Below are 12,276 nucleotides of genomic sequence, written 5' to 3'. Positions count from 1 at the left end.
TCTCACTAAGTCACTAAATTGTGCAGGCTGGGCCTTAACTCATGATCCAACTGCCTCAGTTTCCTAAGTAGCTGGAAACAGCCAGATGGAACAAAACACAGGGTCAAAATGATCACTAAAGAATGTGCAGCCGGGCCATCTTGGGCGCCGCTACCAGCAGCTGAGAGCCTGTGGGAGCCGGGGCTGTGGTGGCGCAGGTGCTCCAGACCGAGTCCACAGCAAAGTAGCTGTAATGTTCAAGCCCAGAAATGCCTTATGTGGCTCATCAGAATCGCATTTGTGGTTTTCTAGATATTGAAGAAAATGAAAACAGTGGGAAATTTCTTCGATGGTACTTCATACTGGATACCAGAGAAGATAGTTTTGTGTGGTACATGGATAATCCACAGAACCTACCTTCTGGATCATCATGTGTTGGAGCTATTAAACTTACCTACATTTCAAAGGTTAGCGATGCAACTAAGCTAAGGCCAAAAGCTGAGTTCTGTTTTGTTATGAATGCAGGAATGAGGAAATACTTCCTTCAAGCCAACGATCAGCAAGACTTAGTGGAATGGATGAATGTCTTGAACAAAGCTATTCAAATTACAGTACCAAAGCAGTCAGACTCACAGCCTAATTCTGATAACCTAAATCGCCAAGGTGAATGTGGGAAGAAACAAGTGTCTTACAGAATTGATATCGTTGGTGGTGTACCCATCATTACTCCAACTCAGAAAGAAGAAATAAATGAATGTAGTGAAAGTGCTGACAAAAATAATTTGAAACGGTCACAAAGCCATCTTCCTTACTTTACTCCTAAACCGCCTCCAGACAGTCCAGTTATCAAAGCTGGATATTGTGTAAAACAAGGAGCAGTGATGAAAAACTGGAAGAGAAGATATTTTCAATTGGATGAAAACACAATAGGGCTACTTCAAATCGGAACTGGAAAAGGAACCTCTCCATGTAATACCACTTAAAGAAGTTCATAAAATCCAGGAGTGTAAGCAAAGTGACATAATGATGAGGGACAACCTGTTTGAAATTGTAACAACATCTCGAACTTTCTATGTGCAGGCTGATGGCCCCGAAGAGATGCACAGTTGGATTAAAGCAGTCTCTGGTGCCACTGTAGCACAGCGGGGACCTGGCAGATCAGCATCTTCTGTAGGTTTCCTCCTCTCTAGGGTGATAGTCCCATAGGCCCCCCATGCTGTTGAGTTATTTACCTTCCTCTCCCCCTAATGCTTCTTGTTTCTTTATTGAAATTTATTTGCATGTTGACTTTCATACCAATTGGACTTGCAAAAAATAATCCATTTCTAATTTAATGCTTCCTTGTAGTGTTATGTATATATAATATTTTGTGCATTGTATTGTGTTAAATGCACAAGCAGGCCAACTAAAGAATAAACTTTTCCTTGCTTTGTTTAACAATTAAAAAAAAAAAGATCACTTAAGAAAGTGGATATTATGGGCCTGGGATTTAGCTCAGTGGTTCCACTGCCTGCCTCACAAGGGCAAGTTCCCAAGTTCGATCCTCGGTAACAAACAAACAAAAAACGAAAGTGGATATTAGGTTCTTTTTTTTTTCTGGTACCAGGATTTGAACTCAGGACCTTGTGCTTGCCAGGCAGGCATGGTGCCACTGAGCTAACATCCCTGGCCCAAAGAAAGTGGATATTATGCAAATACATGGAGGGAGATCCAATTCACTGCTTACCAAAAAAATTGTAATCATCAATCCTACCTCACACCATACACACAGATTAGACATGTTCACATCTCCACTAAAAGCAAGCAGAGATTAGAAATAACTCATAGATATCATGGCGAAAAGAAAATAATAAAGATGCTAGAAGAAAACATTGGTGAACATCTTTATGACCTTGAGAAAGACAAAAGTTTTATAATCAGACTCCTCAAAAGTAGTAGCCATTAAAAAAAAATGAGGTCAATCCAGGTGTAGTGACCCATGCCTGTAATCCCAGCACTTAGGAGGCTGAGGCAGGAAGCTAGGCATGAGTTCAAGGCCAATTTGGGGTACATAGTGGGTTCAAGGCCAGCCTGAGGTACAAATGAGACCCTGTTTTAAAAAACAAACAAATAGGGCCAGGGATTTAGCTCACTGGCACTGTACTTGCCTCGCAAGCACAAGATCCTGAGTTGGATCCCTGGTACTGAAAATAAAAAGAGAATTACTGAAAAAACAAACAAATAAACAAAATAAGGTCAAAATGGTGACAAGGTGTTTAAAAAATAAAAGGAAGAAGAAAGAAAGAAAATGAAAGATGATGGGCTGTGGATGTAGCTCAGCAGCCTGCCTGGCAAGCACAAGGTCCTGAGTTCCATTCCCAGTACCCCCAAAAAAGAAGAAGAAGAAAATGAATGTTGAAATTCCAGGATAGCTGCAGGGTCAAATGTCCACCTGGAAATATCAAAGGCCAGAATGAATGGCTGTTCAACTGAACCCTATGGGATCCAAACACCCCAGGGCTGCAGGGTCAAAGCAGGCCTCCCAGGGGCCTTGGGGCTCCAACCATGCTCACTCACCTGGAAGACCTCGGCGCTGGTCTTCTCGTGCCGGCGGGCCAGCTCCTCCAACTGCCCCTCCAGCCGGGCCACGTTGGCCCGAAGCGCACCCACCACCCGTTCATGCTCTGAGAGTGCCACGCTGCCCACACGCTCCTGTTCCAGCTCTGCCCTCAGCCGAGCAGCCTCCTTGCCCGTAGCCACCACCTCCTGCTCCAGACTGGCCGCCTGGGCCCTCAGCTCCAGGGCCTCTTCCTGCAGCCTGTGATGCTCGGACACGGGCACCGAGGACTGACGCAGGGCCTCTGAGGCCTCGCGTAGCTCTGCCAGGCCCCGCCGTGCCTCCTCACAGGCTGTAGCTAGCTGGGTGGCCCTGGCCTCCGCCGCATCCCGCGCTTGGCTCAGCTCTGCAGCCACTACCCGGTGCTGCTCCCTGGTGGTCGTGGCCGTGGCCAGCTGCTCCCGGAGCGCCTCCAGCTCCCGGCTCTGCTCCAGCCGCGCCTCCTCCCGCCGGGCCAGCTCTGCCCGCAGACCCCGGGCTTCCTCCTCAGCCAGCAGCTGCCCAGCCCGGGCCTCGTCCAGCCAGGCTGCAGCCGCCTCTAGCTCCTGCAGACGGGAGTCCCGCTCTCGAAGGTCTTCTCGGGCTTGCTCCAGGGCTGCCCGCAGCTGAACTGTGTCGCCACTGCCACTGCCGCCATTGCTGACTCCCCTGGCCCCAACTCCCTGGGCCTCACGCACCCGCTCCCGAAGCCTGCCTGCCTCAGCCTCCGCAGCCTCCCACTTGCCCCGGGCGGCCTCCAGCTCAGCAGCGGCCTCCCTCTCCCGCTGCCGGAGCACCTCCTCCAAACTGCGGATCCTGGTCTCCAGCTCCGACTGCAGCTTCTCAGAGGCCTCCGCAGCCCCAGGGTGCAGGATGGGCCCAGCAGGGACCCTTGGGGCTGTGGCCTTAGATCCCGTGGCCTCCATGTTTGGAGTGAGCTTGGCTTCCCTGGCACCAGCTGCATTGGTCTTCGTTTCTGGTTCCATCCTTGTGACTTCTGATCCTGTGGCCTCTGAGGCCATAGCTGCACCTCCTGTGGTGTCAGTTTCCATATTTTCTCCTTCCTCTCCAGCCTCCATTTCTTTGGCCTCAGTCCCTTTGTTTCCCTCAGCCTCTGCTCCTGCACCCTCAGTCCCTGTGACCTCGTGTTCTGCAGGTGCTGCGTCCCCGCCTGCAGCGTCATCTGCCCTCTCAGCTCCATTAATCCTGGTTTCTGGAACCATGGTGAAATTTAGCTTCGGGTTTGGTGGCCTGTTTGGGGTTGCCGAGGCCCCCATGTCTTTGTCCTCTTCCCGTCTGGGGACCTCCCTTGCCTCTTGCTGCTCCAGTGCCCTCAGGGCCTCAGCGTGCTGCCTCCGGAGCTGGTCAAACTCAGCCCGGAGAGAGTCATAGAGGACCAGAGGCACGACCTCCGACAGGCCATCCCCTGCCACCTGCGTGTCATCCTTCTCGAAGTTCTCCAGGATCTGGGGATGGGAAGGCAATCAGGCAAGGGCCTGAGTAGCCCTTAGGAACACAGGGCAGCCTCACCAGCTTCCCCACCTGCCCCAGGCCCTGGAGCTGTCAGCAGCTGCAGTTTCCCCACCTGGAGCTTCTCCAGCAGCTCCTGGTTCTGCCTGGTGAGTGCAGCGACTTGCTCCTGCAGCAAAGCCAAGTGCTCCTGGGCTGAGGGGCTGAGCTGCCTGGACAGGGGTGTCTCGGCCCCTGGTGATGTGGGTGGGCACAGAGTGAGTGCTGGGGTTCCAGCCCCCACAGTGGGGGCTCTGGAGCAGTGCACCAGGACCCCCAGAGCTGGCTCAGGCAGGTGGAGCAACTAACATGTGTGTGCAGACTCCCTCCCGGTGCCCCATACACTGCATGTCCATGGCTCCCCAATGAGAGGTCCTCAGAGCCTCACCTGGAAAATCAGGCAGGTCGCCCTCCTCATCCTGCAGGGTGACCACATCATAGCTGGTGTTCTCCCGCTCACTCTGGCAGTGGGGGGAGATCAGTTCAGGGTCCTGTCCCTCAACACACCCACCATCCTCCTCCAAGACTCCAGAGTGGCCTGCAGGCTTCGTATCCCTCTGTGATTCCCCATGAGTACTGGACTGGTGTTTGTATTTATTGAGTAACTACTATGTTCTTTGCTCATTATTTTTGCAGGGCTGGGGATGAACCCAGGGTCTATGCCTTATAGTCAGGCACTCACCACTGAGTGGCTCCCTCAGCCCTGTGCACCCATTTTTAACCTTTTTAAAAAAGCTATATAATTGTATGAATTATTTCTCCATATATATATTTGTGGTATAGGGAATTGAACTCAGGGCCTTTACACTGAGCTCCGTAACCAGGTCTTTTATTTTTATTTTGAGACAGGCTCTTATTAAATTTTACAGGCTGGCCTCAAATTTGAGATCCTCCTGCCTCAGCCTCCCAAAGTGCTGAGATGACAAGTGTGTACTTAAACTGCCTTTATATGTGTGTTTGCTGTTGTATTCATAAGATTTTTGTGTGCTTGCTCATCCTTTGTTATGGCTTGTGTTTAGATGTCCCCCCAAAGCCTCATGCTTATTCAGAGGTGGCTGAATCTAGAGTGTGTGATTGATTCATGGTGGGGCTAGGCCCAAGGGCACTAGGATTAAGGGTGTGAGTGCTACTCACCCTAAGTAGTCTGAATAAAATAAAGGGGGCAGGGCTGGGGATTTAGCTCAGTGGTTTCACCGCCTGCCTTTTTTTTTTTTTTGGTACCAGGGATCGAACTCAAGACCTTGTGCTTGTGAGGCAGTCGGTGGAACCACTGAGCTAAATCCCCGGCTCACCGCCTGCCTTGTAGGCACAAGGACCCGAGTTTGATCCATGGTACCAAAACAAAACAAAAACCCAAAATAATAATAATAAACGTAAGATAAAGGGGGCAGAAAGACTGTTAAGGTCCCTTGCTGCTTTTGTTTTTTCCTGCTGCCATGAACTGTTGCCCCTCTGCCATGTGCCAACCTGCCTTAGAGTCATCCAATTATGAACTGAAACCTCTACAAACTGTGAGCTAAATAAATCCCTTCCCCTTTAACTTTGGGAGATAAGTTACTAAGACATCCTGGGCGTGTATCTATTTCCAGGTGTGTTACCTTCGTGACTGGGTTTGTGAGGATGTCTGGCACGTGCGTTTGCATGTCTGTGAAACTGTTAGATGCCTTGGGGCAGTTGTCAGGCGCAGAAGCCTGAGAGGCTCCCCTCACTTGCAGCTCTCCACAGCTGACCTTGTCTCTACCCTCTGACCCCGCCCCTAGTTCCACAATCCGACTCTGGCCCCGCCCACCTCTAGCCACACACAACCCCTAGCCCCACCCACCAGTACTTTTCCCTGCTCTGGCCCCACCCACTCTGACTCTAGCCCACCCTGGCTCCACCCACACATGCTCTGACCCCACCCCTTGCCCAACCCACCATGTCTGACCGCCCCCCACCTCACCCTGGCTCCACCCTACACCTGACTCTGACCCCGCCTCTCCCTGGCTCCCGACAAGCCCGGCTCTGGTCTCGCCCTGGTTCCACTCACCCTGGTTTTGGCTCAGCCCCTGTTTATGGCTCCGCCCCAATATCTGCCCCGCCCACAAGCTCTGGCTCCGCCCCGCCCTCGGGCCCACCTCCAGCAGGGACAGTCGGCTTTGCAAACTTTCCACCTCCCGTCCTAGGCTCTCCTTCTCTTCCTCCTTCTCTGCCAGCAGCTGCTGCAGCTCCTGAACCTGGGGGTGGAGGCAGCTGGCTCAGGCGCCTAGGTTGGGGGAATACCTGGCAGCAGCCCACTCCCCACCTTCCGCGCCTACCTGTCTCTCCAGGCTGTGCACCGAGCTGGCCTCCGCCTCCTGCGGCTGATGCAGAGGGGTCCACAGGGTCGGACCAGGGATGGGGCCTCCTAACCTCACCTGCCGAGGTGTCGTCTGCTCCACCCACAGATGTCTGCTTCACCTGCTGCGCGCACCACCCGCACCATTCTAACCCATCATTACTAGGATTTACTGAATGCCTGCTGTGTGCCAGACACTGCTCTGACCACTCAGTATGTTTTTGCCAGGTGTCTATTTGGGTCCAAACCCTATTTTGGGGCCATGCATTCACTTGCTCAGTTGAATATTCATCTGATAAATATTTGTTTTTAACAAAGGGCCTTTTGAGCAAGAGGTCTGGGAGGAGGCATGGAAACATCTGGGGGAGCAGCATTCCAGGCAGAGGGTACAGACTGTGCAAAGGCCCTGGGGCAGCATGGAGCCTGGTTCTGTGCAGGAGCATTGAGGAGGAGGCGATGTGGCTGGAGCGGAGGGAGGAGGCAGGAAAAGTAGAGGGAGTCTTTCCCCGGGAGTGCACCCCACCCAGGCCTGGGCCTCTGCTCCTCCTAACCTCATGCTTCCTTCGTTCTTTGTGCTGTTCCAGGCCCCGGATCTTCTGCAGGAGACGGCCCTTCTCCTGCCGCAGCCGCACGATCTCCTCGTAGGCTTCTCGATCGTCCTGTCCTCTCCCCAGCGGGAACCCACCACCTTTAGATGAAGCCCGAGGCTGCCCCTCGGCACCTGAGCCAGAGCTTGAACCCCTACTGAGGGCTCCCCTGCCATCCTCCCCTAGGCCCAGGCATCTCTCACCGGCATAGGGATGTGGGCTGGAGGCTGGGGCGCCTTCCGCTTCTTGGGACCCTCTCGCTTTTCATGGCTGGACACAGAGTTCTGGGATGGCAGAAGGGGAAGGGAGCAGATGGGGGCCGCCTCAGCCTCCTACCCAGTACCTCACCCAGCCAGCCCATTACCCACCCGAAGCCCCAGCTCTGCCATGACTTCCCTGGGGACTCGGCGACTCCCAGCCTCTCTCCTGTCCTCCCTTAATAGGGGCAGCATAAATAGGGATAGACAGCATTCCATTTCTTGCAAGTCCTAAAACTTTTATTTGTTTATTTTGAGACAGGCTCTCACTATGTAGTCCACGCTGGCCTCAAACTCACAGAAATTCTCCTGCCTCAGTCTCCTGAGTGCTGGGATCACAGGTGTGCGCTACCATGCCAGGCCCAAATTCTAAATCTTATTCTTTGCTCCCCGCCCTTCCATACGCCTTGGTGCTCTCCCTGGGCGGACCAGATTATCTATAGGTTTCTTTTCCCTGTGGGGATGAGATGGGCTGGAAGGAAGAAGCCAGCCTTTTCCCTTTCCCTACACCGGCCCTCGGCAGCCCCCGTCCCCTCTGCCACCCGCCTCAGCCCCATCTCTCTAGGGTCCCACCGCCTTTGGGAATTTGGGGCAGCGGCCGCCACTAGGTGGCAGCATACCCGGAAGCTAACCTTGCTCCCAACAGAACCTCCCAGGGGCGACCCGGGCAGGGCTCCATCTCTCACTGCGCGCCCGGGAGTGCGTGCACGGGGAAGGGGCCCAAGCGCTCCTCAGGGTCCCTACCTGAGACGAAGCTTCGCCCGAGTCCTCTTCTACAGGCAGGGGAGAGAGGGAAGCAGGGTCAGGCGCTGGAACCAGGGACTCCATTCCCAGCTTCCAGACGGGTATTCATGGGCCCAGGAGAAGGGGCCCTCTCAGTTCCCCACGAATCAGGGCTTGTAAGGCAGGAATTCATCATTTCAGTAGATTGATGATAGGAAGGACTTTGAAACTCTCAAAGAGAGAGGAGAGTGGCATTTCCCAGAAGGGGTAGGTAGAGATGCCACTTTTTGCCTTGCAAGCTCAAGGACCCGAGTTCGATCCCAGGTACCAAAAAAAACACACAACAAACTGTGGAGATGCCACTTTTTAGGACAGGCAAGGTCCTAAAAATAAAGAAGATCCAGGGAATCAAAGTGGCTCCCCAGACCACTCTAAGTGTTCTGGGGCTCCTTGAAACTGCCTCAAGTAAGGGAGCTATGAAACTGCTTTTAATACAGCAGATATGGAGTACTTTGAAACTATCCTCAATAGGGAGCGAAGGAGAAGACAGGAAACTACCTAGAAGGAGATGCAGGGGGCGGGGCTTGCATACCGCTGGGTGGGGAGGGGCGCCGGGCTGCCTCCTGCAGGAGGTGCAGGATGAGTTTGTCCCCCGCCAGGGCTCCGTAGTGAGCCGCGTCCTGGCCCAGCGCGTCAGTGATGCCCAGCTGGGCCCCGCCCTGCAGTAGCACCTCCACTGTTTCGGGGCTGGCCCCCTCACAGGCCAGCATCAGGGCTGTCCTGCCGGGGAAGGCGGCTACTGAGAGGGTGAGCACATTCCTGGACCCTCAGGCCCTCCTCCACACCCGACCAGATCCCCCGCTCAGAGAGGTTTCAAGACTTCCCAGGCTCACGCAGCACAGGACGGGTAGGTTGACAGGGGAGCAGCTCACCTGCCCTGCAGGTCCTGATCATTTGCAGCGGCCCCCTGCTGTAGGAGGAGGCGGCACAGGTCTGTGTGACCCATCTGAGCTGCTAGGATGAGGGGCGTGGCGCCCGACTGGTGGGAAGCAGCAGGAGGAGGAGGGATGAGGTGGCGTGAGAAGCCTCCAGGTCCACCCTGAGCTTCACTCCCTCCCTCTGCAGAGGGGTCCCTCAGAATGCTGCCACTCGGTGACAGTACCTCAAGTGCAGTCTCTCCCCTCCACCCAGATGCCAGAAACTCACCCGATCTCGGGGGTTCAGATGTGCCTTGAAGGAGCACAGCAGCTCAGAGCAGGAGAGACAACCACCAGCCGCTGGAAGAGGACAGGGGAAGGGAGAAGACTCAGGCATTTCCTGGGGCCCACAGCCAGGATGGTATTTCTTTTTTTTTACAGTACTGAACCCAGGGCCTTTGCACTGAGCTATATCCACCTTTAATTTTTTATTTTTATTTTTATTTTTTTTTTGGTACCGGGGATCGAACTTGGGACCTTGCACTTGTGAGGCAGGCACCAGAACCACAGAGCTAAATCCCCGCTCCCCCCTTTAATTTTTATTTTGAGGCTGGGTCTCATTAAGTTGCCCAGTTGATTTGAACGCGCAATCCTCCTGCCTCAGCCTCCCAGAGTTCTGGGGTTGCAGGCGTGTGCCACCGCACCTGGCCGTAAATTTTTCTTGAGCCGAAAAAAGCCGAGTTACCAGAGGAGTACCCAGAAGCACCCGCCGCTAGGTGGCAGCGTCCTCCAACTACCGGAGACGTGCGCAGAGACAGCCCCCAAGCAAACCGACCTGCGTTTCCCTAAGAACAGAGGAGTCCTTGAGTCCTCACTGGAAGCCTGAACCTCTCGGTCTCGGTGTACAGAGCCTGGAGTGGAGGGTGCTGGCCCAAGCGGATGGGAGCTTCCCTCCGTCGGGAAAGAGTGGATTCTGAAGTTGTGGGCTGGCTGAGATGCCCTGTGGATTTCTCTGAACACTCTCCATTCTCTAAAAGGCTGTGCTCCTGGGTCAGGCGACCTAGGATCCCCTAATTACTATGGGGAGTGACATAATGTCTTCTCTGTTCAGTGGGCCTATGGGAGGGAGGCTCAGTAGAATTGAAGCTGAGCCTGAGTCCAGCACACAGTAGGTGCTTAGTAAAGAAAAAGGAGGCAGCATGGCCATGTGTACTGGTGTGTGCCTGTCAACGCAGCACTCTGGGAGGCTGGGGTAAGAGGGTCATTGAGAATTTGAGCCCAGCCTGGGCGACTCAGTAACTTATTGAGACCCTGTCTCTGAATAAAAAATAAAAAAGGGCTTGGAGTACAGCTCAGGGCAAAGGCCCTGGGTTCCATTCCCAGGAGCCTCTTTCCCCCCAAAAAAGAGGCAGCAGGAAGCCCTGATGAGACCCACCTGCATGGTGCAGAGCTGTCCACCCACTGCTGTCCTCCATATCCACCACGCAGGAGGCCTGGGAAGCAGAATGGGTCACCTGAGGCAGGACCATCTCTTCTTGTTGCCTGATTTCTCTAGGAAGCCCATGTCACAGGCCTCTGAGTGACTCAGTTTTTATGAGAGGTAGTGAGAAAGAGGGAGTAGCTGGAAACTCAGAATGAACAAAACCAAAAAACAGTACTTAAGGTATGAGGAGGAACTAGGGATCGTGAAAGTCTAGTACTGGGAGTGTGTCTTGGTTTGAGACATAGCTGGACACTTGGGAGTATCTGATTATCTAGAGAGTAGCTTGGGCTCAGGACTAAAATGGGCCAGGGCATACTGGGATTCAGGAAATATGTGGAGGTTTGGGGTCCTGCTGGAACTCAGCAATAGAGGCTCAGGGAGTATCTGAAGTTCAGGGAGTATGAGATAAGAAAGTAAATGACCTGTAGCAGTTGCTTCAGACACTGTGGGTGCCCATACTTGGCAGCAAGGTGGAGAGCAATGTAACCTGAAAGGGAGAGAAGGTTTACTACAGATACCCAGGGGCTCCCAGCTGTTCCACAAACCTGTGGCAACTGTGATGTGTTTTTTGGGTCTATACCTCATGCCTAGTGACCCCCCAAGCACCACACATTCTATTATTTTCTCAGATCCTCAACTAACTCATGCACCCAGATACTTCCTTTTACCCAAGCTTCTCCCACAGCTCCAGCTACTCCTAAATCGCAGCTATTTCCCCCAAGCCTCAGATACTCCCCTAACTCTACTTGGTATTCTCTTGCTCCAGAAAAGTCAAGCTCAGCTACTCCCATGAGGCCAGCTTCTCCCCAGGACACTCTGCCTATGTCTACCCTTTCTTTGGTCCTGGATTCTCCTGGACCCCCAGACCCATCCCCACGTTCAAGCCCCCCCTCATTATTCTGGCACCCCGGGGAGGGGCCCAAGGGCCTTCCTCAACCTTCCTCACTTTTTCAGAAATCTCCCCAAGCCCCAGATACTTCCTGCTCCCAGCTGCTCCCTCAGACTCAACTGCAGCCTGAATCCTAGTTGCTCCCCATGGACTATGGGCACTGTCCTTGCCTAGCACCAGCTCTGGACTCTGTCCTTGGGCACCACAGTCTAAAATGCCCCTTAGGGCTGCGGATTTAGCTCAGTGGTTCTGCCGCCTGCTTCACAAGCCAAGGACCCGAGTTCGATTCCCGGTACCAAAAAATAAAATAAAATAAAATAAAATAAAATAAAATGCCCCTATGCCTCCCTCTGGACAGTGGAGGGAACTCCCTTCTGCCTGCAGTGAACACTGAGGCCTCGAAGCAGGGCCTGTTGGAGTCTGGAGCTGAGCACTGCTCTGAGTTCTACCTTCCACCCAGGCCCCGGCTGGCAGTACCTGCCCCGTCTGTGCTCATGACATTGGCGCCCTGTGCCAGCATCACCTCCAGACAGCTAGCCGCGCCCCGCATGGCGGCCAGGTGGAACCTGGGGGTCAGAGGTCAGAGGTCAGGGGCGACAGTGCACAGCTTCCCTCAGCCGTGCCCCTGGGGAGGCACCGGCACTCACGCGGACTTGCCCTCGGGGTCCAGCTTGGTGGGCACCAGCCCCTTGCGGGAGATGAGCACCGCGACCCGGGCCGAGTCGTTGTTCTCCACAGCCTGCAGCAGCCGCTCGTCACTTTTGCTCCAGTCTTGGCCCTGAGGGTCACACCCAGAGGCTCGTGGGGCCGGGTGGGCTGCTGCACATTCAGGGGGCCCTCCCTGCGCCCCCTGGCAAGGGTCCCGGCTCTCACCGACCGCCCTGGGCACTTGCCTGGCCCCTGGCTCTGGCTGCCGGCTTCGGGATGGGGCAAGGGCCGCAGGGCGGGCAGGAGCTGAGATCGGCGGAGCTGAGCCGCAGCTGCGGGGGGAGGTGGTCCTGGGCGGGGGGCCAGCGACAGCTTCTCCCGGGCCTGCCCCC

At 54.4% G+C, this 12,276-nt stretch overlaps 1 protein-coding gene and 1 pseudogene across 13 annotated transcripts in view; one reads left to right on the top strand and one right to left on the bottom strand.

Annotated features, from left to right (window-relative positions):
* Ankrd24 (ankyrin repeat domain 24) overlaps positions 1-12,276 on the bottom strand; it is a 29,177-nt gene that overhangs the window by 8,024 nt on the left and 8,877 nt on the right. For 7 of the 13 annotated variants that reach the window (XR_015447551.1, XR_015447550.1, XM_087201688.1 and 4 more), the window contains 16 exons: positions 12,130-12,216; positions 11,884-12,014; positions 11,714-11,802; positions 10,770-10,834; positions 10,300-10,357; positions 9,154-9,224; positions 8,880-8,986; positions 8,540-8,727; positions 7,969-7,997; positions 7,171-7,251; positions 6,932-7,039; positions 6,361-6,459; positions 6,181-6,279; positions 4,452-4,524; positions 4,140-4,258; positions 2,536-4,020 (listed from right to left, as the gene is read on the bottom strand). Coding sequence is in view for 11 of the 13 variants with exons in the window: in XM_087201688.1 (XP_087057814.1) it covers positions 2,536-4,020; positions 4,140-4,258; positions 4,452-4,524; positions 6,181-6,279; positions 6,361-6,459; positions 6,932-7,039; positions 7,171-7,251; positions 7,969-7,997; positions 8,540-8,727; positions 8,880-8,986; positions 9,154-9,224; positions 10,300-10,357; positions 10,770-10,834; positions 11,714-11,802; positions 11,884-12,014; positions 12,130-12,216 (2,889 nt within the window). In the remaining 2 variants the exon portion in view is untranslated. Of the gene's footprint in view, positions 1-1,313; positions 2,411-2,535; positions 4,021-4,139; positions 4,259-4,451; positions 4,525-6,180; positions 6,280-6,360; positions 6,460-6,931; positions 7,040-7,170; positions 7,252-7,968; positions 7,998-8,539; positions 8,728-8,879; positions 8,987-9,153; positions 9,225-10,299; positions 10,416-10,769; positions 10,835-11,713; positions 11,804-11,883; positions 12,015-12,129; positions 12,217-12,276 lie in introns of those variants that run through there. The other 6 variants (XM_087201693.1, XM_021244879.2, XM_087201695.1 and 3 more) reach the window with 5 other exon arrangements.
* Positions 249-1,117, top strand: LOC147821193 (pleckstrin homology domain-containing family A member 1-like; annotated as a pseudogene).

This window comes from Heterocephalus glaber, unplaced genomic scaffold (genome assembly GCF_053883595.1).
Source record: "Heterocephalus glaber isolate CG9 unplaced genomic scaffold, H.glaber_assembly_v1.0 deba00001760, whole genome shotgun sequence".
Lineage (NCBI taxonomy): Eukaryota > Metazoa > Chordata > Mammalia > Rodentia > Bathyergidae > Heterocephalus > Heterocephalus glaber.
Note: the sequence above shows the minus strand (reverse complement) of the source record. Positions and strands in the feature narration are given on the sequence as shown.